This window comes from Centrocercus urophasianus, unplaced genomic scaffold, assembly GCF_019232065.1.
Source record: "Centrocercus urophasianus isolate 14NV4802_14NV808 unplaced genomic scaffold, USGS_Curo_1.0 seq_2, whole genome shotgun sequence".
NCBI lineage: Eukaryota > Metazoa > Chordata > Aves > Galliformes > Phasianidae > Centrocercus > Centrocercus urophasianus.
In genome coordinates, this window is record NW_024884755.1 from 16,438,874 (window position 1) to 16,464,490 (window position 25,617).

The 25,617-nt window shown below is 58.7% G+C and overlaps 4 protein-coding genes across 5 annotated transcripts in view; 3 read left to right on the top strand and 1 right to left on the bottom strand.

Moving 5' to 3' along the window:
• Positions 1–11,482, top strand: part of TCF25 (transcription factor 25) — a 17,568-nt gene extending 6,086 nt beyond the window's left edge. Inside the window, exons 5-18 of the mRNA XM_042821549.1 lie at positions 166–231; positions 1,388–1,470; positions 2,015–2,145; positions 3,983–4,082; positions 5,350–5,443; positions 6,486–6,578; positions 7,183–7,288; positions 7,607–7,766; positions 8,733–8,820; positions 9,384–9,542; positions 9,970–10,060; positions 10,374–10,453; positions 10,938–11,010; positions 11,243–11,482. Of these exons, the coding sequence (XP_042677483.1) occupies positions 166–231; positions 1,388–1,470; positions 2,015–2,145; positions 3,983–4,082; positions 5,350–5,443; positions 6,486–6,578; positions 7,183–7,288; positions 7,607–7,766; positions 8,733–8,820; positions 9,384–9,542; positions 9,970–10,060; positions 10,374–10,453; positions 10,938–11,010; positions 11,243–11,404 (1,486 nt within the window). The 3' untranslated portion in view covers positions 11,405–11,482. The remainder of the gene's footprint in view (positions 1–165; positions 232–1,387; positions 1,471–2,014; positions 2,146–3,982; positions 4,083–5,349; positions 5,444–6,485; positions 6,579–7,182; positions 7,289–7,606; positions 7,767–8,732; positions 8,821–9,383; positions 9,543–9,969; positions 10,061–10,373; positions 10,454–10,937; positions 11,011–11,242) is intronic.
• A 2,138-nt stretch (positions 11,483–13,620) lies between these two features.
• TUBB3 (tubulin beta 3 class III) lies at positions 13,621–18,297 on the top strand. Its single transcript, XM_042821772.1, has 5 exons — positions 13,621–14,561; positions 15,338–15,728; positions 16,158–16,266; positions 16,794–16,904; positions 17,042–18,297. Exons 1-5 carry the CDS (start codon positions 13,621–13,623, stop codon positions 18,115–18,117), a joined length of 2,628 nt encoding a protein of 875 aa, XP_042677706.1. The 3' UTR covers positions 18,118–18,297.
• Positions 18,298–19,022: 725 nt separating this feature from the next.
• On the top strand, positions 19,023–23,881 carry DEF8 (differentially expressed in FDCP 8 homolog). Its single transcript, XM_042821797.1, has 10 exons — positions 19,023–19,265; positions 19,361–19,510; positions 20,093–20,234; positions 20,305–20,469; positions 20,609–20,736; positions 20,971–21,084; positions 21,349–21,429; positions 21,504–21,644; positions 21,778–21,887; positions 22,009–23,881. Exons 1-10 carry the CDS (start codon positions 19,026–19,028, stop codon positions 22,109–22,111), a joined length of 1,374 nt encoding a protein of 457 aa, XP_042677731.1. The 5' UTR covers positions 19,023–19,025; the 3' UTR covers positions 22,112–23,881.
• Positions 22,994–25,617, bottom strand: part of DBNDD1 (dysbindin domain containing 1) — a 3,025-nt gene continuing 401 nt past the window's right edge. The window contains exons 2-5 of one of the 2 annotated variants that reach the window (XM_042821799.1): positions 25,064–25,153; positions 23,996–24,142; positions 23,642–23,782; positions 22,994–23,566 (exon numbers count right to left, since the gene is read on the bottom strand). In XM_042821799.1, the coding sequence (XP_042677733.1) occupies positions 23,406–23,566; positions 23,642–23,782; positions 23,996–24,142; positions 25,064–25,112 (498 nt within the window). In that variant the 5' untranslated portion in view covers positions 25,113–25,153 and the 3' untranslated portion in view covers positions 22,994–23,405. Of the gene's footprint in view, positions 23,567–23,641; positions 23,783–23,995; positions 24,161–25,063; positions 25,154–25,617 lie in introns of both variants that reach the window. The other variant, XM_042821798.1, reaches the window with a different exon arrangement.

Consider the following 25,617-nt stretch of genomic DNA (forward strand, 5'->3'; position numbering starts at 1 on the left):
GTGTGTCTGTGTGTGTGTCTGTGTGTGTGTCTGTGTGTGTGTCTGTGGCAGTTCAGAAGCTTGGCCAGGAATGGTTATGGTACAATACGCCTGGCTTTGTTCAAAAGGAAAAGATTGCAAGATTTTTGTCTGTTTAACTTTTCTTTCTTGTTTCAACATTCTCAGGAACTTGAATCCAGAGAACGAGTTGAAGAGATACTTTGGGGCTCGTGCTGTTCTTGGTGATCAGAGGTTAGTCCAAAATGTGATGTTAAACACTTCTGAAGTTTGAGTTGCTGTGTCTGTCCTTGCCTTGGCATTGCTTACTGAGTCCTTGGTGCTACACCTGTGCCAGGAGCCCAGGGCACCCCAATATGTTCAAGGAGTCTTATTTAGTAGTCTGATTTTGGATCAGAAGAAAATCTTTTGGCTGTGTGTGAGGAAGGTGTAAGGTTCCTTTGGACTTTAGCTAGTAGTTCCTTTTTCTTTTGATGTTTATGTTTTTTCCCTCTCCCATCTACTGTCAAATGCCCTTATAAAATCTTCTTGTTCAGACTGATAGTCTGCTAGGTTCTTAGTCTTGTTCCAACGTTTGTTTCCTGTTAGTATTCCAAAGTCTCTGTCTTAGGTGGACCCTGAGTACTTTCCAGGTAGTCTCCTGAAGTTGCTCACGTATGCCCAGGTATCAACTGCTGTGTAGTGTAAGATTTCTGTGAGTTATCCACTGCTCTATCATTGATGGTATTCAGAAAATCCTTGGTTTCAGGGGCTGGTTGGTAAATGTGCACATAAGAAAGGTAGGCTCAGGATGGTGATGGTGGAAAGGGAAGCTGTGAGAGGGTCTGTAGGTGAATTAAACTCTTTCAAGGAGAGATTAAATCAAAAGGTGGCATCTAGCACTCAAGGAAAAAGAACCAGTCCCTGACTAAGGAGATGTGACTTCCTTAGAATTGCCTTGATTTCTGAATTCCTCTTGCTCTGAACCAGTCCATCAGTTGCACTTCTGAGTACATCTTAAACCGCATCAGTCAATGCTTGAAGGCCCTGCTGGGAGGATATGAGTCAGAGGGATATGGGGCTCTCTTAATTGGGCTTGGGAAGCTTTTTGAAGCAAGAGGCAGCTGAGAACTTGGCAGGAGTAAAAACAAGGGAAAGAAGCCATTGAAATGCTTGAGACACTGACAAGCCCAAAGAGCAATGGTAAAGCAAGGAAGAGCCGGAGTGCGAAGGTATGTTGTGTCTCAAAGGCAAGCATGTTAAAGCTCTGGGCAAAAGCTCCATGTGGCAGGGCTGCAGCTGGGGAATGAATTGGATCCTTTTCCCTGAATCATCCTTTTTCTGGCTGATTTTAGATCTCTGCATTCTGTTAGTGAAGGGAAAATGTGACCTGTCATGTTTATTTCTTCAGGCCGAGGCAAAGGCAGCGCCAGTATGTCCGCAGCACGTGGCTGACAGCTCCCAAGAACACCTGGCCACGCTACAGCAAAACAGGTGAGGCTTTCAGTGTTGCTTCAGAACGCCTCTGGCTGATGGTCCCACATCCATGTGGCTGCTCCTGCCAGTCGTGCTTTCCTGGAGCCTCAGTGCACAGAAACTGGAGCTGCTTCCATCAGCTGCCAGGTCCTGGCTTCTGCACTGCCTGATGTGAACAGGGAACTGCTCCTCAGCTAATGCTAGAGAATACTTGCTTTCTCACCAAGGAGGAGTCTTTGCATTCTGTCTTAGCATTTGACTTTTCCCCCCCCCACCCTTTACTGGAGGTAGCAGGTGATGTGTGCTTCCCTTCTTGCAGTAGTCTTACACAACTGTGAGAAAACATCCACAGGGAGAGCAAGCTGTCTGGGCTTCTCAAGTGGGTTTCAGAGGTTGGCTTGTGGAAGGAAGTAATGAAATCTTGTGGGAGTTTCTGAAAACACATGTGGTTGTAGAGCCTGCAATGCCCACAAGCTTTCTATATTAGAAGAAAGCAGAGGAGTTTCAGCTGCTTGTGCTCACAGGTTGGCATCAGCAGTGCCCACATCTGTGTGCTCTCTAGGTATTGCCATGCAGCTGGTGGAGACCAGGAGGGGCGTGCAGTATTTCACATTCGAGCACCACCGCGAGTACCAGCAAGTGCAGTTCAAGTTTCTGGATGCTGTGGAGTCCATGGACCCCAACAACATCGTGGTACGTTGTGAAATTGCTCTCACATTCTGAGCACCAGTGGCCTGTAGCGCTGCGAGGCAGCGTTTGCCTTGTAACTGAGACAGGGGGGCCAAAGTGGTGCAAAGAAGGCCCCATCCCTGGTGGCCCACCCTTGTGGCACTGCTGGAGGATGCCAGGTGGTCCTCTGGCAGAGGAGCCTTCAGCAACTGGCTGTTTTGCTGAAGGAATGGGAATAAAGCTCCCTTGTCTGGACTCTTCAGCTGGGAAAGTAAAAATGTTATACAAATGCATCTTTAAATGGGACTCTAAACCAACAGTTATTCTATTTATAAATTCTTGCATGGTTGGGAAAAAAGTGTTTTCCTGGTATTGCAGCAAAACAGTTCTTTTGTTGAAAGCTCTTCATGCATGTTCAAGCTCATTAAAGTGTATGGTAACGTTTGTGGATTGCGATGATAAGCAACAGAGAAATTGCTCTGGACCCTGCTGAACCATAACTGAAGTATTTTTGCTCTGAAAACTCTGGCCACGTGAGTGTGGAAACATGCCCCAGAGACATTTCTTAAAGAGGCCACTGTCTCCTAAAGACAAAAGGCCCTTAAAGAGGCCAGAGTGTAGTTCCTTCTGGTTTCCCACCCTCTGCTTTCAGCCAGTGCTCTCTAGAGCTCATCAGTTCTTCTTGCTAACTAGGCTGAAGGGTTCACCTTGGAAGTTGCAAGGAAATTCTATCCAGCCAGTTCAGATGTGCTTTCACACGCCGTGCAGAGCAGGGCAGATTTTCCACCATGCATTTTGGTCTTTATCTTTGTTGAATGGCCTGACTGCATTTGAAGACAGCTCTACAGCTCTAGCCTCATTTTTCTGTTATGGGAAAACCTAACAGTCCAGGATTTGCTGATGCTCAAAGTGCTTCAGAGCCCCAGCCAATGTACCTGTGACAGCCACAGTGTGTGTAGCCAGAGCGTCTGTCTGCCTTGCTGCTGTGGTTTCAGCATGCAAAACATGTTTTTCTGGGAGCCCTGCTCAGTGAACGCTCTTCTGCTCTTGCCTGATGGATTAAATGAGTCTTGTTGGTCAAGTTGTGGTGGAATAAAAGCATTTTCCTTTATTGTTATGACCTCAGGTGCTCCACACCTTCCAAAATGAGGGACTGGAAAGGAACTTAAAGAGGGCAGGGAGAGGTGAAACATCATACAGAAGGCACCAAGGCAAAGGCACTGAGCTGGTCAGCCTAGAATGCAAAAGCTTTTAATGTAGTTGGGAATGTTGGCTGCCACCCTGCAGATGTACAACTTCCTGAGCCTCTGTAGCCCGTTTATAATATAAGTAGTGAATGAAGAGTTCTCTGAAGCATGATGATACTTAGGCCTGCATTCAGCAGCCTGGAAATCCTTTTTTCCTGTCCACTCAGGAGCCAGATTCTGGGGTTGTGATAGGTGCATGAAAATGTCCTCAGTGCCCAGAAGAAGCAAAAGCCTGATAAAATATTCAGGCTTCTTTAAGAAGGGTTAGGGAATGAAACAAAAACGCAACAGTGCCTTCTGCTATCCTGAATAGTGTGTGCAGTTCTGGGCCCTCCACCTTCGAAAGGACACAGTGGAGTTGGGCATTATTTGGAGGACAGCAGAGATGATCAGTGGCCTGGCATGGCCTTTGTGCCAGAATAGCTTTGTTGTCTGGGACGATGCTGAGTGGGATATGCCCTGAGGTTCAGACCCAGGGGCGAGAGCAGCCCCTTCCTCTCATGTGCTGTGTCAGGGCATTCGTCTTCATGCCAGTCTCACAGAGCTCGCCTTGCAGGCAAAGTGCAGATTGGTGATTGGTGCCACCTCCTGATCGAGCTCATGTTCTTGTGTAGCTGCTGCTTCAGATGAACCCGTACCACGTGGACTCCCTTCTGCAGCTCAGTGATGTCTGCCGGATGCAAGAGGATCAGGAGATGGCCCGTGACCTCGTAGGTGAGAGTGGAGGTGTGGAGTGGATGCTGGCAGAGGTTGTGAGGCTGCAGCGATTCCCTGCAGTGTAACCCACTCTGTGGGCTAGGGAGCAGCAAAGGGAACCTTCCCTCTGGGGCTAGCTGGAGTTGATGAAAGCTTACTAAGGAAATCACTGGCCAGAGTACTTGGCAGCACAGCATTCTGGTGTAGGGAACCTGCTTTGGCAGGGGGGTTGGGCTCGATGATCTCTGGAGGTCCCTTCCAACCCCTGTGATTCTGTGCTGCTGGGGACAGGCTTTTGCTGCAGGTACAGCATGGAAAGGGAGAGGAAGGAAGGAAGAGGCACTGCTGTGACTTAGCTCTGTAGACACGTGCACACAGCACTGAGCAAGTCCTTCCTAGAAGTCACAGCTGAATGGTTGCTATGAATTAGCCATCAAAGGCGTTTTGTTTTGTTTTCAGCAAAGGAGCAGCAAACCAGAAGGGTTTGGCTCTCTTTGTGAGTCTGGCCCTGAGCACTCGGCCTCATGCTGCCTTTCAGACTTCTGACTTTTGCTGGAGGCTTATGAGTAGAGCTGGACATGCTTGTCTGTGACAAAGCACGTTGCCTTTCACCTTTAAAAGGAATGAAAGGATTGTCTGGACATGATGGAGTGGTGTCACCTGTAGGAAGTCCTTTGCAGGAGGAGACTCAGATGCAGCTGCTACCAAATGCTGCAGTGTGAGGGATAGTCTGAGAAGCCCACCCTGCCCATGGGGAGTGTACATGACCCTCCAGGCCACAGTGACCAGCACACTGTGTGTCAGACTCAGCTTCTTCAAGCATTGCAAGCGAGTAGGAGGCATTCTGGGGGATAGCTGTCCCTCAGACTGCTGTGCTGCAGAGAGGTGAGCAGTTTGGTAACAGGAACACGTGCTTTTTAGCATGATAGGAGGGGCCAGAGATTAAGTGAGGACGGGATCTTTGGCTTCTACATGTGAAAACAGTTGTGGAGGAGGCAGCTGTAGTAGCCTCAATCCCAGGTCCCCTCCAGAAGAGTTACTTTGCACAACGACAGTTTGATCTAATGCCTGCAGAAAGGAGGAGGATTTGATTGCATTGCTATCTGCTGGGACCATGAAGTTGCTTTGCACTTTGCTGAGGTGTGAACAAGCTTATCTCCTCGCCTGTGGCTCATCTCACTCAGCAGTGTCTTCTTGGCCATGCTGAGCCCCGTGTTGTCAGCGCTGGGTTAGCGTGCTATGCAGGGCTGCTGGTGTGTCCTGATGGTGTCTGTGCTGTCTGCAGAGCGGGCGCTGTACAGCCTGGAGTGCGCCTTCCACCCTGTCTTCAGTCTCACCAGTGGGAGCTGCAGGTTGGACTACCGGCGGCCGGAGAACAGGTAGGCAGCCACCTGCCTCTGTACCAGCCTGAGGGCACCCGTGGCATCATCCCCACGGCCTGCTTTGGGCACACACACCCAGATTCACCACCCCTGCTGTGTCATCCGTGCTGTGGTGCTGGCAGCTTCAAGGGACCTCAAATGTCCCTTTGTGTCGGAATAGAATTTGCCTCTCTGCAGTCAAAAGCAGCCTCCCTTGGTGAGGCAGGAGCAGGCAGTGCCTGAGAGAAGGCTGCCAGCAGCTCTTGTGCTGCCGGGTCACTTGCACTGAGACAGGCTGAGGCTTTTTCTGCCAAGCATCTTCTTTCCCAGGGGATTTCGTATTGGAGCATTAGCTGTTCCTCCCTGTCACATCCCTGATGTACAATTAGTACCCATTAGCCTGAAGCAGCACTTACTTTTGTCCTAAAACTCCTCGTGGTGTGTTGAGGTCTGTGTTTGGTCACTCCTGTGCTGTCTGCTCAGCCACTGTTCCTGGCACTTGCACTCCTCAAGGCCTGGTTGTTTATGTAACACTGATAGTTCTGCAGCTGCAGAGGAAGGTGACTTTATTCTGGGAATTTTCCAGTCAGCTGACCTAAGTAATCTCTCCCAAATTGCTCTACCTGGAGATTGCTCAGGTTTCCAGCACCCGCTGGCTGACAGACCGTGCTGCCTGCGACCTCAGTGCTGTGATCTGAATCTCACCCGAGTTCAGTGTTCATCTCCCCCCATGCATGTCTCATGTGCTGTGTCACCATCCCTGCGCAGTGCAGGGACAGCAGCAGAGGTGTGACCATGCAGAGCCATAGCAGGCAGACTTCAGAGATTGCCTTGTTTCTGTTGTCCTCAGTAGCTGGCTCTGGGGTGTGGGTGTGCATGCACAAGGGGATCAGATGCAGAACCAGCTATGGGTTTGTGGTCCCAATGCTTTCACGAAGATATCAAAATTTGAAGAAGGAAAAAAAAAAAAGATTGATTTGGGTTCATTTTTAGTCCCTGTTCTTGAATGAAAAACGCTGCTTCTCTCAAATCAGGCTTCTAAAACCTGTTTTCCACACAGGGCTTTCTTCTTGGCTCTGTTCAAACACCTGATGTTCCTGGAGAAGAGGGGCTGTCCCCGGACAGCCCTGGAGTTCTGCAAGCTGATTCTGAGGTAGGTGGCCCTGCTGTGCCCCATCCCTGCAGCCAGAGCCAGGAGCTGTGGTGCTCGTGAGGAAATATGCTTTGAGCAACACACTTGGCCCTCATCTGCCCAGGCTGGACAGAGCAGATGGAGCTGTAATACTGTCCCCAGCCTCAGTGAGGGCTTGTCACTCCTTAAGGATGTAGTCCCACAGGTTAGTTTTGAGCTTGTGCTCTTATCTGTACTGCTGAGATAGGTGGTTGTTTGGATGGAGGCTTAATAATACAGAGCCTCGCAGTCCCTTACTTTTGGTTACCAAGCTCTGGGCCTGGCTTGTAATTACAGCAGAGCCTGCAGTCTCTGCAAAGCTGCTGCACAACAGTGGCTTCAGCCTTCCTCCCATCTGGTGCTGTGGCAGGCCTGTCTCCTCTTTGTAGGGCACAGTGTGGATGAGACATCGCTGTCCTCCCAGCTGTGCAGGGACGTTTGTATCCCCATTATCTGCACTTGCTGAGTTATGAAATGACTCTGAGTGCTAGTGGGGAAGTCTCATTTGACTCAGAAATTGGGGCAGGCGCTTCAGCTTTTGTGACGCTTACTTTTTGATTCTTGTTGTGCTTGCTTCCCTCTGAAGCCTTGATCCTGAGAGTGACCCCCTGTGTGTGCTGCTGCTGATCGATTTCCTGTCCCTCCGAGCCAGAGAATACGCCTTCCTGACACGCATGTTCCAGGAGTGGGAGGTGAGTTGCCAACAGCCTTGTGAAGATCGAGGCAGGGCTAGGGGACAGCTTGCTCTGGGGCTGAAGAGCACTTCTGTAAGCCCTTACCCCTTTGGGGGCTGTCTTGTGGGCAGGCTGTCAGCTGGAGGTCATTGGAACAACCACGAAGGCTGTCGTGTCAGTGTTAGTTTCTGTTGTAATCCTGGTATCTTACAATCAATTGTATAAATTGAAGATTGCTTACTCAGACGTGGGGGCACCAAGCCAGTAGCTGGGAAGCCGTTCTGAGATTACTGCATAGCATCATTTCTCGGTAATTCTCTCCCTCTGATCCTGCAGAGTCACCGGAATTTGTCCCAGCTCCCCAATTTTGCCTTCTCGGTGCCACTGGCGTATTTCTTCCTGAGCCAGCAGGAGGAGCACTCGGAGCTGGAGCTGAGCCAAGCTCGGGAGAGGGCTGCCCGGCTCATCCAGCAGGCGCTGATCATGTTCCCAAGCGGTAAGTCTGTCCCCACCGGTAAGTCCATCCCCGCAGGCTTTGCCACTTTCTTCGTATGTGAGAACGAACGCTGGATTCCAGGCAGTCAAATGCAGGAGCAGCGTTTTGCCTGCTGGTTGCAAATGATGTTGGCCTCTGTCCATGTGTGACAGGAGCCCTGACTCAGAAGGGTGATGCTGCTCGGCCCACTGGCAGAAACCCATCGCCGGGGTTCATCCTGCCCAGCTCTGTGGGAAGGGCAGTGAGAAAGCAATGGGGTCAGGCTGGGCACACGCACCAAGAGTCCTCCATGCGCTGGGAAGAGGTCAGCAGCTGTTCTCCCTGCTGCTCACCCTCCTCTCTGAGCGGCTGATGCCCCTTTAGTGGAGAGAGTCATGGGCGTGCAAGCTGGTGGAGAGTGAGAACTGAATTCTTAGAGCAGGAAAACTTTGTACCCTGAGGGTGCCCAGAATAGACAGTGGGTCTCTCTTGACTTTCTCTCTTAGGCACTGTTGTGCTTTAGATGTTCTCTCTATGGTTGTCCATCGCTCTTGCTTTTATCCCTGCTGTCCCTGAAGAAAGACACATGCCTCTCCAAGCCCGGAGGGGCACAGAATGGCAGGGAGGATGTGTCTTTAGAGCCCAGAATAAACAGCTTTTGAACAGAGCTTTAGTTTGTGTTGGTTGAAACAGTCTTTTTTGTACAGTATGTCATGGTGACTGACATAAAACCCTTATTTAATTTCAAAGGCTAGCAACACTAAGTGCATAAAGTTGCACCTTATTTAACTGGCAGAAAAAAAAAGAAAAAGTGTTCTTGTTTATTTACTCTGGCTCTGTTTCCGTCATCCAGAGGCTAAAACACAGCGTATCTTCCAGCTGCAAAGCTGCCCCAGGGGTGGGACTGTTTCTGCAGCCCTGGCAGTGGTGTCTGCCTGCTCCCATGGCACTTCTGCTGAACACGAGCTGTGTGACTTTCTCCTGCAGTTCTTATGCCGCTGTTGGACCACTGCAGTGTGCAGCCTGATGCCAGGGTCGCCTCCCATTCCTTTTTTGGGCTGAATGCTCAGATAAGGTAAGGCTTGGAGATGTTCTCAGTGAAGAGAAGGAATCGATTTTGCTGGTTGCGGGGCTTTTGCTTGCTCAGGCAGCTAATGGAGTTTAAAAGCTGCAGAGAATACTTACTTTTCTGAGAGGCTCTTAGATGCATTTATAATGGATTCCCATAAAGGCTATCAGATAACTCTCATAGACCTGCTTCACCTTAGTGTGGCTGGGTCAGAAGTTCATCCTGCAGCCTGTTGGTGCGTGTAGTTGGAACGATGTGTGCATGCTTTCAGGGCAAACTGTCTCCTGTGAGTCTGGGTTTCCCTGACATGTGGTCCTCCCAAACACGTGAACGGTCTCCCCCTGAGGTAAAGGCAGAGTAACTTTCATTTCGTGGCTGTGTCTATCCCAGAAATAGGAAGAGGCAGAAAAACTGGTGAAGGTAGATGTAGGCAGCAGGGCTGGGAGCCTGCGATTCCTCCCTGCATGTTCTCACACCGAAGCACAGCGTGGAGACAACGAGCCCTTTCCAGGGAGCACAGAGAGCTGCAGGCAAGAGGAGAGTGCGCTGAATAACGCCTGTCTCCTCAGCCAGCCTCCTGCCTTGAACCAGTTGACGTCCCTCTACGTGGGAAGGACTCACTCCCTGTGGAAGGACCCTGCTGTCATGGCTTGGCTGGAGACGAACGTCCACGAGGTCTTACGCATGGTGGATGCCAGGGACCCGCTGGTGGAGGAGTCTGAGCGCAAGTGAGTGCGGCAGGCAGAGGTGACCAGCTCTGTTGCTGGACCTCAGTGCTGACAAACAGGGACACATCAGGCCGGGGGCTCTTCAGACAAGGGAGGAGCTCTCTGTTGGGCAGCAGTGATGCTGGGGTTTGCTCAGAGCAGCTAAAAATGTTTTCAAGCTCTGAGAAGTTGAGGAAGGTGGCATTAGTTTGCTCTGCTGACTTGCAGCGTAAGGAGGCCGGTGAGAGTGAGCTGTTCTGCTCTTCCATTTGAAGGTCAGCAGCTGCCAAGTGACTTTGGCTTTGCCTTCAGCCAGCTCTGTCTGATTCTGCGAGTGACAGCAGAGCCAGGCGTGGAGCTGAGGCTGCACGTAGAGAAGCAGAAATGAAATGCTGGTTGTACTGAGCTGTGCTCCTTGCTAACTGCTGTCCCCCCCTCCCTGCTTTAGGAGGAAAATGCGGTACCAGAGTGCACCCAGGAATATCTACCGGCATGTCATCCTGTCAGAGATGAAGGAGGCCACGGCAGCTCTGCCTCTGGTGAGGGGCCCTGATAGGGCACAGGTAGCACTGCTGTGTGCAGCGTGGTGGCATTGCAGACCCTGCTACACGTGCAGACGTTGGGCGCATCTCAGGCCAGAGCCACCAGAAGGAAACATCCGCATGACCTCGAAGCTTCCACCCAGTGTGCCCAGCTTCCAGGGTGTCCTTGGGATGAGCACACAGTGTTGTGTGGGCAGGCTGGGCTGTGGCTGATGATTTCCCCAAGACCGAGGCCTGCCCAGCTGGTCCGACTGTCTCTGTGCCTGGAGATGCACAGCCTTCACCTCCCCTCTCTTCTTCCTCTCTGCAGGAGGTGACATCGCAGCCTGTGATGGGGTTTGACCCCCTTCCTCCTTTAGACTCCATCATCTCCTACACGAGACCAGAAAGGTACGCTCACCTTGGGCCTGCTGGCACAGCTCTCCTCCCAGTGACGATGCCCTCAGCCTCGGGCTGGGCTGCACACAGGTGCTCTGTGCTGCTGTCCTCCTCCACCTGGGAGGAAGAGCGGCCCTGGCTGGTGGTGCTTGCCGACAGGCAGAGCGTACAGGCAGGACTGGTCCTGCTGCTTCTGCCTGGGGCTGCTGGTGGCTGTCAGACAGCAGCTAGTCACAGCTGTGGAGGCAAAGGCTGCTGAAGAGCTTGGGTTGCTTCTTAACTGATGTGGTTTGTAGTAAATGAAGCCTGGATAAGAAACCCCTATGAATTCCCAAAGGGAGGTAGGGGGGGAGCCCAGCTGGCTCACGGAAGGGGCTGTGCGTTGTGAGATGGCGTGGTTCTCACCAGCTCCTCTGCCCTGTCTTGGCCCAAACAAGCACAGTCAGGTGGAGTAGAAGCTTCCCTTTAAGTGTGGTGTGTGATTTCTGTCTTTCAGAACGAATCATCCATCCAATGAAAGCACTTTATCTCTTTTCTTCCGATCACTGTTGCCAAATTTTAACTTGCAGGTATGTAGCAAACAACAAAGCAGCTGCCTGGCAAATCAGAGCATGTTTTTGCTTTCAGTCCGCAGAAGTTTTTACTGCACAGGGTTTCTGCAAAGGGAGTGGCTCTTGGCATATGCAGTGTGTAAACGTCAGGTTGCAGAGCAGCCTGATGCTTTTTGGCATGTGGCATTGTCTGTGTCTGCCTGCTGCAGCCAGCTCCGAGCCTGGGCCCTGCAGCTCCTCTCTGTTGCAGGGTGACATCAGGCACGACGGAGACGAAGAGGCGGGAGCAGGGCAGGACCTGAACCAGGGGGTGAACCGGCTCATGGCGGCCATGCGGGACATGCTGGCCAACATCCAGTTCCAGGAACCCCCCCGAGATGACAATCCTGAAGGAGATGGGGACTGGGACTGAGCTGAGAGCTCACGCCTGCCCCTAACCCTGGGTGATTGCACCCCGCCCCCCCGCGCTCCAATAAAGTCCTACAAAGCAGAGGGGCTGGCTGTCGTTTGGGGGAAGAGGCTGCGGCCAGGAGAGGCTGCAGCAGAGGCTGAGCACTGTCTTAAAATGGGAGAGCTAATTACAGCAGCTGTCCCTTGGCAGCTTAGGCCCCTTCTGGCCCCTTACAGATGCATTTGTTGCCTGATTCCCCCAGCTGCTCTCCTGAGCTGTGTCCTGTGCTTAATCATGGGAGATCTCTTCCTTGTGCTCCTCCTGTCCTTTGTGCCTCCTTCGGGTGAAGGCTCCTTTTCTCCTCCCTGCTGCTGAGTGCGGGGGCAGGGATGGAGCAGGCTGCACGGAGCAGCTCTGTTGCTGTGTGGTGGGGGGAGTAGCCCGAGTTGTGCTGCAGCCTCTGATGGTGCTTGAAACAGAAAGGATACCCCTCCCCTCTTTTTGCTTTCCTCTCCCTTCCCTTGTTTTGCCACCTTCAAGCAGGGTGCAGTGTGGTGCAGCGCCCAGAATGAGGTCAGCTGCATTAAAGCCCTTAGCTCATCGTTCCTGCTCACAAAGCTTTTCCATTTCTGCTGTGTAACGGTGTATGAGGCTCTAATGCTGAGCCAGGCTGCGCTGCCCGGAACAACCACTCCCCCCCTGTGCTGCAGCTGAGCTCCCCAGCTGGGGCTGGCTCCATTCTGCCCTCCTTCATCCATGTGGGAGCCAAGACCCATCCACGCTCATGCTGTTGGGAGCTGCAGACTCGACGTTTTGCAGCTCTGTCCCCAAACCCCTGGCTGATAAAGCTGAAATTTGCTACTGAGCCAGGTGGGGAAGCTGATGTCTGCTAGGCTGGATTCCTCCTGCTCACGTTTCCCCCTCGGCCTGGGCTGGTCCTGCCTGGGGGGAACGGGAGGCTCTGGGGACGCCGTCTGCCCAGGTGGATGGCGCCGAGCAGGGCTGCTCCATCCAGCTGGGCTGTGCCGCCAGCATTTGGCTGTGGGCGCCTGGCCCTATGAGCTGTGCTGGAGATCAGGGCCAGGCATCGTGCTTGCACGTTTGAGGACATCCCTGTGCTGCAGCTTCCAACCATGGCCTCACCGCTCCCAGCGTGGCAGTGGAGATGTGTGCTCTTTTGAGCTGGCCTCAACTCTGCGTGCCGCTCTCATTTGCGGGGTGTAAAGCCATGCCTGGCACAGAGCACCCAGCCTGCACACAGCTGCCTTCATCCATGTGGGGCCAGGAGCAACTCTGAGCCCTAGGGAGGCCCCGGCCCCCACGAGAGTGGGGTGGAAGCATCCGGTGGAAACAGCCAGTGGATGGAGCCCTGAATGGCTCTTTGGTAGCTGAGCAGCTCCAGGCATCAACCGTGAGCCGAAGGCACATGATGGTCAGATGGGTCCCGCATCCCCAGCCCGCCCAAACTCCCAGGGGCACCGTGCTGCGCGAGAGACCGCAAACGGCCACAACACGGGACCGCACTCAATTGCTCCTTTGACAATCCCCAGGGGGTGCATCGCAGCCCACAGCACGGCACCCTCCCAGGGACACTTGGGGGAACGTGGCTGTGGCCGCATATGGGCTCTGCCCCCTCACGCTGCCCTTGTTGTGGGGTCCCCAGGGCATGCTAAACCCCATGGTGTGTGGGATCTCCAATGTGCACAGCCCCAGCGCACCGGGTTCCCAAAGGGTTCAGGGAAACCCCGCTGTGTTGCACGGCCCCCAGATGGCATGCCCAGCCCCGGGGCATGCGGGACCCCAAGGCACACAGAGACCCCGTTGTGCAGTGCCCCAACACGGCTCAGCCCCCAGCTACCCGGGCACAGGCCGTCATGTGCGTGCCCACCCTTCTCAGGAGGAGGAGCCGAGGGAGCCAGCTTTAAATTAGGACAGAGAAAGGGCCCTTTCTTCCCCATCACCATCACTGAGCTCCGGATACGCCAGGCAGTGCTGGTGGGGAGGCGGCTGAGACAGCAGAGTCCCTGCGCTGCTGCCCAGTGGGCTCCTGGGTGGGGGACTCCTTCCCCATCCTTGTGTCTGGGGCACAGAGGTGCCCACATCCCTTCTGCCTCGTGGTCGGGCACTGTGTGAGCGCTGGTGGGGCTGATTGGGAGCACAGCGGCTTTGCGGGCGCTGCGGTTGTGCTCAGGGCCACGGCCCCCAGCCAGGGGGTCCCTGGGGCTGAGGCCGGGGCCATGTCGACGCTGGCCCCCCTGCGCCTGCTGCGCGAGCCCTGGAACGCCAGTGAAGGCAATCAGAGCAACGCCACAGCTGGGGCCGGCGGCGCCTGGTGCCAGGGGCTGGACATCCCCAATGAACTCTTCCTGACACTGGGGCTGGTGAGCCTGGTGGAGAACCTGCTGGTGGTGGCCGCCATCCTCAAGAACAGGAATCTGCACTCTCCCATGTACTACTTCATCTGCTGCCTGGCCGTCTCCGACATGCTGGTGAGCGTCAGCAACCTGGCTGAGACGCTCTTCATGCTGCTGATGGAGCACGGCGTGCTGGTGATCCGCGCCAGCATCGTCCGCCACATGGACAACGTCATCGACATGCTCATCTGCAGCTCCGTCGTGTCCTCCCTCTCCTTCCTGGGGGTCATCGCCGTGGACCGCTACATCACCATCTTCTATGCACTGCGCTACCACAGCATCATGACGCTGCAGCGCGCCGTGGTCACCATGGCCAGTGTCTGGCTGGCCAGCACCGTCTCCAGCACCGTCTTCATCACCTACTACCGCAACAACGCCATCCTGCTCTGCCTCATCAGCTTCTTCCTCTTCATGCTGGTCCTCATGCTGGTGCTCTACATTCACATGTTCACGCTGGCTCGCCATCACGTGCGCAACATCTCCAGCCAGCAGAAGCAGCCCACCATCTACCGCACCAGCAGTCTGAAGGGAGCCGTCACGCTCACCATCCTGCTGGGAGTCTTCTTCATCTGCTGGGGGCCCTTCTTCTTCCACCTCATCCTCATCGTCACCTGCCCCACCAACCCCTTCTGCACCTGCTTCTTCAGCTATTTCAACCTCTTCCTCATCCTCATCATCTGCAATTCAGTGGTTGATCCCCTGATCTACGCCTTCCGGAGCCAGGAGCTCCGGCGGACGCTGCGGGAGGTGGTGCTGTGCTCCTGGTAAGCGACGGCACAGACAGGAGGATGGATGGATGGATGGATGGATGGATGGACGGACTGACGGGTGGATGGACAGATGGACGCACCATTGGGTTTCCCCTGGGTGGCCCAATGCAGCCGGGGTTGGGCTGCCTGACCTCACACTCCCAAATAAAGCCTCTTTGCAGTGATGTGTGCCTGGCACCACGCGTGGCCGTGGGTGCTGGGTGCGGGGCAGCGCTGAGCACCGGCACCTGGACGTTTCTCACCAGCCTGTGCCCCACATTCACTTGCAGACAGATCGCTGCCCGACAGCAGCAATGCAAGCACCGGTTCAGGCACTACCGCCATGGGGGAATCCGGCGGCCCCCGAGGGGCTACACCGGGGGGTGGGGGCTGCGGAGCGCGACCACCTGGGGACAAAGGCGGCTCCTTTGGCGAATGCCATCGCCTTTGTTCTACGGCAGCGCACGCTGCGGTCCGCGGGACTCCGGGACACCGCGCCCTCCCCCGGTACGGCCCCCCCGCGCACAGCCCCCGGTGGGCGTTGGCTCCTTTTTCCCCGGGACACGAAGCGGATCGTGATCCCACCCTAAGCGATGCTCGGGCGGGTCCGGGGGACACCCCATCGCCGTGCCGGCACCCAAGCCCCGATGCGGGGTCCCGCACGCGTGTCCGAGTGGGCGGGTCCCCTCCCCTCCCCCACAATGGCTGCAGGCACCCCTCCCCCACCTCGCGTCCCCCTCCCCTCTCCGTGTGTCCCCCTGGCCGTGCCCGTGTCCCCGGGGATGCTCCAGCAGCGCGGTGCCGCCGGGTCGGCTCGGGCCGCTGCCGGGGCCACGCAGTGCAGCGGAGTCGAACCCGGCAGGAGCGAATCGGACCGGACCGGGTCGGGTCGGGACGGGCGGGGCTGGGCGGGGCGGCGGCGGCGCCGGTGCCGCAGGGGCAGTTGCAGCGCTGCGGCGGAGGCCGATGATTGGCGGCGGAGCGACGGTGACGTCAGCGCCCGGCCCGGTGCGGCGCGGGGCGGCTATAAAGGCGGCGGCGGCGGCGGAACCGCCCCCCGCGCTCCCGGTGCCGCTCCGCTCTCGGTGCCGCTCCGCTTCAGACCCGCTCCGGTCCGGCCGCACCATGAGGGAGATCGTCCACATCCAAGCGGGGCAATGCGGCAACCAGATCGGCGCCAAGGTAACGGCGGGGCGGACAAAGGCCCCCTCTCCCCCCCCCGCATCGCCTCCGTCCCCGCCGCACCGGGAGGACAAAGGGCCCCGCCCCGCTCCTTTGTCCGCCGCCGCCGCCGCCCGCGGGTTCCGGCGCCGCCGTCGCCCTTCAGCACCGCGGACAGCGCCCGCCCTGAGGACGGAGCTGCGGCTGCGGGGTGGGGCTGCGCCCCCCCGGGATGCGGGACTCGCTGCGCCCCCCCGCCCGGTGCGGGATTCACACCCAGCCTGGGGTGGGGAACCCGGGTGCGGCTGCCCCCCCATCCTCCCCTCCTCCTATCCCGGCCTTGGGTTGCGGCTTTACCGGCGCGGGGGTCCGGGGAGGGGGGGGGGGGGGGCACCGCCCCCCCGGAATTGCGGCCCCCGTGCCCCCGCCCTCTCCCCCCCACCCCCCCAGTTCTGGGAGGTGATCAGCGATGAGCATGGCATAGACCCCAGCGGCAACTACGTGGGCGACTCGGACCTGCAGCTGGAGCGAATCAGCGTCTATTACAATGAGGCCTCCTGTAAGTGGCACACCCCCCCTCCGCATGGACCCCACCACCTCCTGTCCCCACACTCCCTCCCGTGGCCACAGTCCACGCTGGGACAGACGCCTGCCCTCAGTCCTATGGGAACCGATGGTTTTGAGAGCAGGGGGGAATGCACCCAGCCCCATGGGGATCCTATGCTGTGGGGACGAAAGGGAGGGAAGCGTCAATGCACTGAGCTCTGTGGTACATGAATAGATCCCATGAAGCTCGTTAGAGGTGTTTGGTTTTTTATTGTTGTTTTCTTTTTTGAGGGGGATGGGGGGACACAAAATGAATGGACCGACCCCACGGGACTCTGTAGTTTGGGGGGGTGAGAAGGGGGAAGTGGAAATTGCCACTGAACCCAATGGGAACTCCTTTGTTTAGAGGAGGAGAGGACACAGTGCAAGGACCCAGCCTCAGAGGTCCCTGTGTTTTGGGGCACGGATGTGCACCCCCTTCCCCGTGGCGGTGTTGGGTGGTGCCTGTTCCCTCTGGCACGCCATGCGGTCTCTCTGCAGCTCACAAGTACGTGCCTCGCGCCATCCTGGTGGATCTGGAGCCGGGCACGATGGACAGCGTGCGCTCGGGTGCCTTCGGGCACCTCTTCCGCCCCGACAACTTCATTTTCGGTAGGTGGCCGCACCCCACACCGGGAGGGGACACCCCTGGGGCTGCCTGCGGGCTCATCCTCGCGGCTCCAACCCAACCCCAAATCCTGGCACCGTGCCCTCCGCCCAATGCACCCTTTGTGTGTCCCCATCCCCAGGTCAGAGCGGGGCCGGCAACAACTGGGCCAAGGGGCACTACACGGAGGGGGCCGAGCTGGTGGACTCGGTGCTGGACGTGGTGCGGAAGGAGTGTGAGAACTGCGACTGCCTGCAGGGCTTCCAGCTGACCCATTCCCTGGGTGGGGGCACGGGCTCAGGCATGGGCACGCTGCTGATCAGCAAGGTGCGTGAGGAGTACCCCGACCGCATCATGAACACTTTCAGCGTGGTGCCGTCCCCCAAGGTGTCGGATACGGTGGTGGAGCCCTACAACGCCACGCTCTCCATCCATCAACTGGTGGAGAACACAGATGAGACCTACTGCATCGACAACGAGGCGCTGTACGACATCTGCTTCCGCACACTCAAGTTGGCCACCCCAACCTATGGAGACCTCAACCACCTCGTCTCGGCCACCATGAGCGGCGTCACCACCTCGCTGCGCTTCCCCGGGCAGCTCAATGCTGACCTGCGCAAGCTGGCTGTCAACATGGTGCCCTTCCCACGCCTTCACTTCTTCATGCCTGGCTTCGCCCCGCTGACAGCACGTGGCAGCCAGCAGTACCGTGCCCTCACCGTCCCTGAGCTCACACAGCAGATGTTTGATGCCAAGAACATGATGGCCGCCTGCGACCCGCGCCACGGCCGCTACCTCACCGTGGCCACCGTCTTCCGCGGCCGCATGTCCATGAAGGAGGTGGACGAGCAGATGCTGGCCATCCAGAGCAAGAACAGCTCCTACTTCGTGGAGTGGATCCCCAACAACGTCAAAGTTGCAGTGTGTGACATCCCACCCCGCGGCCTCAAGATGTCCTCTACCTTCATCGGCAACAGCACGGCCATCCAGGAGCTCTTCAAGCGCATCTCGGAGCAGTTCACCGCCATGTTCCGCCGCAAGGCCTTCCTGCATTGGTACACGGGGGAGGGAATGGACGAGATGGAGTTCACCGAGGCGGAGAGCAACATGAACGACCTGGTGTCAGAGTACCAGCAGTACCAGGATGCCACGGCCGAGGAGGAGGGCGAGATGTACGAGGATGATGAGGAGGAGTCGGAGGCACAGGGTGCCAAGTGACGGCCCCGCACTCGCTGCTTTGGGGGGGCCCTGGCCTCGCCCCTTGGTGTCTGCTCCCCTCAGCCCCATGTTAGCTCAACCCCTCCTGTGCCCCCTCCCTATGGCCTCCCCTTTTCCCCTTTTTTTGTTTTTTACTGTTTGTGTCTCATATTTTTTTTGAATACTCAATAAATTTATGGCTGTCCGGTTACTCCTGGCTCTGGTTTCTGGTATGGGGGGGAGGGGGCTCATACGGGGAAAGTGAGTAAAGGGGCAGCGGGAGGAGGGTGTAATATTTCCTTTTAAACCCATAATGGAAGGGAAACTGGGGACCATGAGATCCCACTGGGGCCATGCCCAAATTCTGCTCATGTAATGCTGAGTGCCACCCCATGCACTGCTGCAAAGCCCCCCCAGGCTGCGCTGTGCCCCCTTCCACGTGCGCTCTGTCCCTGTCTCCTGCCCCAAGCACTCTGCACGGGCCCAACAGTGTCCCTGGAACCATGTAGGGCCATCTTAGGCTCTAAGGGAGCCAGGGGCACCCCAACACACAGAGCCTGAGCAATACGGGGTTCCCACTCTTTCTATGGGAGATTCCCTGCTCCTTCTTCGGTGCTAAAGCGTCTCCCCTAGTCTCTTTTTGGGGCTGGTGAGGCCCACCTTCCTCTGGGCGTGCGGCGGGGGCTGCAGGACGGCGGTGCTGCGCAGACAATGGGCTGCGAGGTGGGGGGGGCACGGGATCCATGGGACCCGAGGCCGTCCGCAGCCCCACCCAGCGCTGTGCGCTCCGCCGGCCGACAGGGGGCGCTAGAGGGAGAGGCGGGCCGAGCGGTGGGCGTGGCTCGGCGCTGTCCCCGCCCCCTGGCGCCCCGGTGCCGGTGCCGGTGCGGGCGGTGCCGCGGGGTGCCGGTGCCGCGTCCCGCAGGGCGATGGCGTACGACGAGAGGCTGGCGCGGTTCCGGCAGGCGCACCTCAACCCCTTCAACAAGGGCCCGGAGCCTCCCGGTGGTGGTGGTGGTGGCGGCGGGGCTGGAGAGGACGATCCGCTGCCTCCCGGTGCTCCCCCGCTGGATGCGGCCCAGCGGCACGAACCGGGCCAGGGAGACGGGGAGGGCTCGGAGCGGCCCATGGACCTGGGCCTGGCGGAGGACCACTTCTCTCGGCCCGTGGTGAGTGGGGGCGGTAGGGCCGGGGGCTGCGGCGGCGCCGCCGGGGGCTGCGGTTCACCTTCCTCCCGTCCTCCTCCCGGTCGCCCCCGCCGCAGGGTCTCATCCTGGCGCCCGACGTGCAGCAGCTGCGCCGCGCCATCGAGGAGTGCCGCCGCGCCATCCTGGCGCTGCCCGAACACTCGGAGCGGCAGAAGGACGCGGTGGTGCGGCTCATCCACCTCCGCCTCAAACTGCAGGAGCTGCAGGTGGGGCTGCGGGGGTCCCGGGGCAGCTCTGAAGGCGGGGTGAACGCCGAGGGTCACGGGGGGGGGGGTCTGAAGATCCTGCGGGGGTCCTGGGTGGGATGAGTGTCCTTGGGAAGGGCTCTGAAGGACCTGCGGGGAGCCCTAAGGATGCTGGGGGGTGTTCTGGAGAGGGATAAGTGGTGGGGAAGGGTACCGAGGGTCCAGGGAGGGGTTCTGAAGGTCAGGACCCTGAGGGTCCTGAGGAGGGTCTGAGGGAGGGCCTGAGGAGGCTGAGGGACCTGGGGTGGAGGGTGGGAGTGCAAGAGTGTGGATCTGAGCATCCTGGCATATCTCTGAAGGTCATGGAGGGGACTGTGAGGGTTGAGAGGGGGTTTTGGGGGCAGGGAGCTGGGGGTCCAGGAGGACAGGGACAAGGATCTTAGGGAAGGGATCTGAGAGTCCTGGGGTTGTTCTGATGTTTCAAGGGAAGACCCTGAGGGAATGGGGCTCTGAATGTCTTGGGAGGGAGGTGAGGGTCCTGGGAGGACTCTGAGGGTCCAGAGGGCACCAGAGGGCTGTGTTGACACCTCCCCCCTCCCATAGGACCCTGATGAAGAGGAGCCCAACATCCGTGTGGTGCTGGAGCACCGATTCTACAAGGAGAAGAGCAAGAGCGTCAAGCAGATGTGTGACAAGTGCAGCACCATCATCTGGGGCCTCATCCAGACCTGGTATACCTGTACAGGTGGGTTGGGGGCACTGACACCCCCCTGCAGTCCCCCCGCAGCCCTGAGCTGACAACCACCTGCCCACAGGGTGCTACTATCGGTGCCACAGCAAGTGCCTGCCCCTGGTCACCAAGCCCTGCGTCAGGTCCAAGGTGAGCCACCAGGCCGAGTACCAGCTCAGCATCTGCCCTGAGAGCGGGCTGGACAGCCAGGACTACCGCTGTGCCGAGTGCCGGGCCCCCATCGCCCTCAGTAAGGCACCGAGGGCTGTGGCTGTGGGGGAATCTGGGAGGCGTGTGGGGCTGGGGGAAGCTGGAGGCTGGGGCTGGGGGATGTTTTCGGGGTGGTGGTGGCAGTGTGGGTGCTGGTAGCGATGTGTGCCTCACTGCAGGAGGGGTGCCCAGCGAGGCCCGACAGTGCGACTACACCGGCCTCTACTACTGCAGCAGCTGTCACTGGAATGACCTGGCTGTCGTCCCCGCCCGCGCCATCCACAACTGGGACTTCGAGCCCCGCAAGGTGCCTGCGGTGCTGGTGGGGGGCACAGGGGACTCAGGGATCACTTGGGAGGCTGTGTCCGCAGGCAGGGGTCCCTGGGGACTGTGTCGCTGGCTGGAAGACACTTGCAAGGCTGTGCCTCTGGCTGTGGGGTCTCTCAGAGCCAAGTCCGTTGGGCCAGGGGTAGAGGGCTCAAGCTGTGTCCTGCGAGGCCCCGCTGGCCCTGCATGCAGTGTGACAGCAGTGTATGTGCAGGTGTCCCGCTGCAGCATGCGGTACCTGGCGCTGATGGTGTCACGGCCTGTGCTGAAGCTGCGAGAGATCAACCCTCTGCTCTTCAACTACGTGGAGGAGCTGGTGGAGATCCGGGTGAGCGTGGTGTGGCTGCGGGTGGGAGGGTGACACGGGGTAGTGGCAACATGAAGGATAAGCTGGGAGGGTGCCTGAACTGCAGGGCTGGGACTGACCCAGCCTTGTCCTGGCGCCGTCCTCACCCGATGCCCACCCTTATCCTGTCCCGTTCCCACAAAACACCTCTCATCCCCGTCCCTGTCTCCATCCTGACCCTGCCACCACCTTCTCCCTGTCTCTCTCCCCACTCCCATCGCATCCCCGGCCCCGGCGCCCCCACAGAAGCTGCGCCAGGACATCCTGCTTATGAAGCCATACTTCATCACCTGCAAGGAGGCAATGGAGGCACGGCTGCTGCTGCAGGTCAGGCCCGGTGGCGGGCAGGGGGGAGGCCCTGGGTATGTGGGCACAGCAGTGACATCTGCCTGCCCGTGCAGCTGCAGGACCGACAGCACTTTGTAGAGAACGACGAGATGTACTCACTGCAGGACCTCATTGACATCGAGGCTGGGCGCCTGAGCTGCTCCCTAACTGAGATCCACACCCTCTTCGCCAAGCACATCAAGCTGGACTGCGAGGTGAGTGGGGCGGTGCTGCAGGGCAACCTGGGCTGAGATCTGGACTGGAGCCGTAAGGAGGGCACTGGCGAAGACCTGGAGGTCCTTGTCAGCACCCAGGTACCAGGGGCTCATCTGTTTTTTCTCACCCCAGCGTTGCCAGGCAAAAGGCTTTGTGTGTGAGCTTTGCAAGGAGGGCGATGTGCTTTTCCCCTTTGACAGCCACACCTCAGTGTGCACTGACTGCTCCGCCGTCTTCCACAGGTATGGTGGGTGCCTTGTCTGGAGCCACCTACATCCCTTTGGGTGCTGCAGGGGGGGAGGGACGGGTGGTTCCAGGACCTTCGTGCTTCCTAGCGTTCCCCAGAGCATCCCTTCCCCGCAGGGACTGCTACTACGACAACTCCACCACGTGCCCCAAGTGTGCCCGGCTGAGCCTGCGCAAGCAGTCCCTCTTCCAGGACTCTGTGGCCGAGGCAGAGCCCTAAGCGAGGGCCCGTCTCCACGGCCACCGGGGCCCCGCGATGGACAGATGGCCGCGGAGGCTGCCCTGCAAACTTCACTTCTGCCACTCACGTGGGGCCAGGACTTGTGCTGGGTGGGGGTCCTGCACTTTGCAGCCACGTTGTGTGGGCGAGCGTGCTGGCAGAGCCGGAGGAACGGGCTCTTCCAGGAAGGGCGAGGGTGCCTGGATGGGGCTGAGGTTTCCACGTGCTCCCAAAGGGCTGGGCATGGCGTCTGGGGGAGAACCGGGGCGTCCTACCCTGGTGGGGCTGCCGGCAGCCACCACGTGCAGCCACGTGCTCTGGGTGAACGCTGCCTGGTTGGATGCTGCTGGTCGGGGGGGGGAAGCATCTCTTCTTCCTCCGCTGCATTATGGGACGCATTAGAACACTGAAGGCCGGGGCTGAGGGATGCTGAGGGGGGGTTTAAGGGCAGTGCTGGTGTGTGACACTACATCAGGGGTGGGGCATGCCACTGCCTCTGCTTTTGCAATTGCTCAGTGCTGCTCGCGGGAGCCCCTACTGCACATGCTGTCCCCCAACACCACTCCTGCAACACTTGCCCGGTCTGTCGCAGCTGCGTCGCCTCTTTGCACAGCGCCGCAGTCACAATTCTGCCCTGGGGCTGCTCCTGGAAGAAGGGCTGAGGGAGCTTTGGTGGGCACTGTGGAAGCAGTGGGATGGGCCCTCATGGATGAGGTCTGGCTCTGCCCCAGTGCCAGCTCCCCTGCATCCCTCCTCCTAGCTTTCCCTATGCTCAGTTCTGCTCGTGCAGAGGCTCCCCACATCCCCCCTCCCTGTAACCTGCTGCTCCTGGCAGCCCCCACCCCATACAGGGGTTGCATCTCCCCTTCCCTGCAGCAATGGACACGGGGCAGAGCAGTGGCCATGGGTTGGTTGGTTTTACCAGTACACACAACTGCTACATGGCGGTGGGCCGTACAGTGCAGACACTGCACAGCTCCTGGTCCTGCCACGCTGGGACCGTGGTGGAAAGGAGGTGGGGGCCGGGTAGTGCAGCCCCCATTGTGCTACAGGGCTGAGGAGGCCAGTTCCCCCTCCCCACTGAGCCACCAGCTTTGGCATTGCTTGGTACCCACAGTCTGAAGCTGCCACCCCGCAGCGCCCGGTCACACAACATGTCCCATAGCGAGTCCTTTGTCCTGCACGGCTTTTCCTGGGGCAGGGAGTGGGGAACGTGGTCAGAAGGAGCTGGGGACAAGGCAAAGCACACATCTCTGCGTGCCCCCGTGTCTGTCCCCACCAGCCGGGGCAGCTCCTACTCCTGCTGAGGCTGCTCCACTGCCAGGAAGGTGTCCAGGGTGCCTGGTTGCAGCTCTGAGTCGCTGAGGTGCTTCTTCTCCCGGCCATGCTCGCGTGCACGGGTCCAGGAGGGGGAGCGCAGGTACCCTGCCCGTGGCATAGCCTGCGGGTGCAGCCCTATGGGGACAGTCAGCTCAGCCCGTGCCTCCTGGCTACAGCAGAGGAGCGGGGTGCAGGCGGACGTTCACTCACCGCTAGGCGACTCGCTGGCCACGTTCTCCTCGTCAGAATCGGCGAAGACCTCGGCCAGCTCCTGGTCCGACATGTCGGTCAGCTCTGTGAGGTCCAGCAGGTCAAAGTGCACCTCCAGCGAGGACACGCTGCTCAGTGGCTCTGTGGGGAGCAGGACTGCGGGTGGGCAGCTGCCAGACAGAGCCCCTGGTGCTGAGCTGGGGGCCCCATGGGATCTGAGAGGGCTGGGTAGTGATCCAGGCAGGGACAAGGGGTGGGGAGGTGGGGAGGGGAGATAACAGTGACTGGCTCGGGGCGGGCAGGGACCATAGGGGCAAGAGGGGACACAGGGGAAGGCAGCGGGTGTGCACTCACGTCTCCGTTCGGTGACCTGCAGCAGGCTGGCAGTGGGAATGGGGATGCCACCCTGTTCCTCTGTGGTGGCGTCGGTGGTCTCCTCAACTGTCCCAGGGATGGGGGTCCCTGCTGTTCGCTCTGGGGCCAGTGCCTCTTTGCCCAGCTCTGCAGAACCGGCACCTGCTGTGTAGGTGCAGGGCTGGGGCAGCAAAGGCAGCTCCCTTCTGTGGCCCTGATGCCACCACTCTGGGTGCCCCTCCGGTGGAAGGGGCAGCAGCTCCCCAGCCCTGTGCCCCCTGCAGGACAGGCGATGCTTCCTGGGGCAGCTGCCATGGGCCCCATCAGCCCCATTCCCCGCAGCCGGCAGCCCCCCGCCCCTCACAGCCCCTTTGTGTCGGCGAGACAAAAGCACAGCCTGTTCAGAGACCGGAGCCCAGACAAGTGGCGTTTTGTCTCCTGGGAAGAGCTGGCGGGGCTGGGCAGAGGCAGCACGATCTGTGCCTGGGAAGCCCCTCTTCAGGGACAGCCGGGGCTGAGCTGGCACCGAGCAGGGCAAGAGACCCTGTGTGTGGGGGGGTGGGGGGAAGGGGGGAGGGCAGCACCGGGCACTGTGGCTCCTGGTCCACTTGGTGTCACAGCTGAAGCCAGCTACACACCACTGGGCCCTGCCACCAGGTGAGATGGTGGGTGAGATGGTACAGGAACAGGCTCACAGGGGACAGGGCATCACCTCCTTTCCCCAGGCAGCTGACACTGTGGTGGGCAGGGGATAGAAATCCCGCTGCCCAAAGGCAAACCAGCAGAGGGAAAGAGAAATTACAATGGCATTTGACAAGGAAGCAGTACGATGCCCATGCAACTGTCCCAACACCATGTCCCAGCCCTGCAAGGTAGGACAGGACACCCATCACTATCACCACCTACCCTCCATCTGGGAAACCAGATCCCCACCCTGCTCTTTGGCCAGGAATTGCCATGCACGTTCCTTTTCCCCAACCTCATCCTCAGGGTGGGTAACCACCATCCAGAGCACGTCCCCCCCTCCATCATCCCATCCCTGCTCCCTCCGCCGGAGCCCCCACCCACCGGGGTGCCGGTCCCTGCCGCAGCAATCCCCTCTGGCCCCCGTCTGCATGTCGTCTCCGTACCGCTCCGCTCGGGCTCACCGGCTGTCTCCTGGCGAGGAGCAGGGCCAGCATCAGGGCTCAGTGCGCTGCTGACTCACGTCAACCGCAGAGTGAGACAGCAGCGGGCTCCGGTCACCCCAATGGGGGGCTCTGGTCATCCCACCAGGGTCCCCAGCCCACCTCAAAGACCAAGTGAGGTGGGAGGGCATGGCCGGGACTGTCAGCACGGCGGTGGCACAGCCACGCGCAGGGCACACGCAGGAGGGATGGGCGTGTGCAGGAGACGCACGATGCCACTCGAGCAACACCGCGACGCTACGAACCCCCGGGTGCAGCATTACGGCCACCGCCAGTGTCCCCAAGCGTCACACCGCTGCCTGCAGGCAGGTGGCAGCCCCATCTCTTTCACTCTCTGGGGCACAACTCAGCCCTCCTAAACCGCTCAGCGCGAGGGGGGGGGGGGGGGGGGGGAGAAAAGGCAGGGGGGGGGGAAAGGTCCCCCACGCACCAACA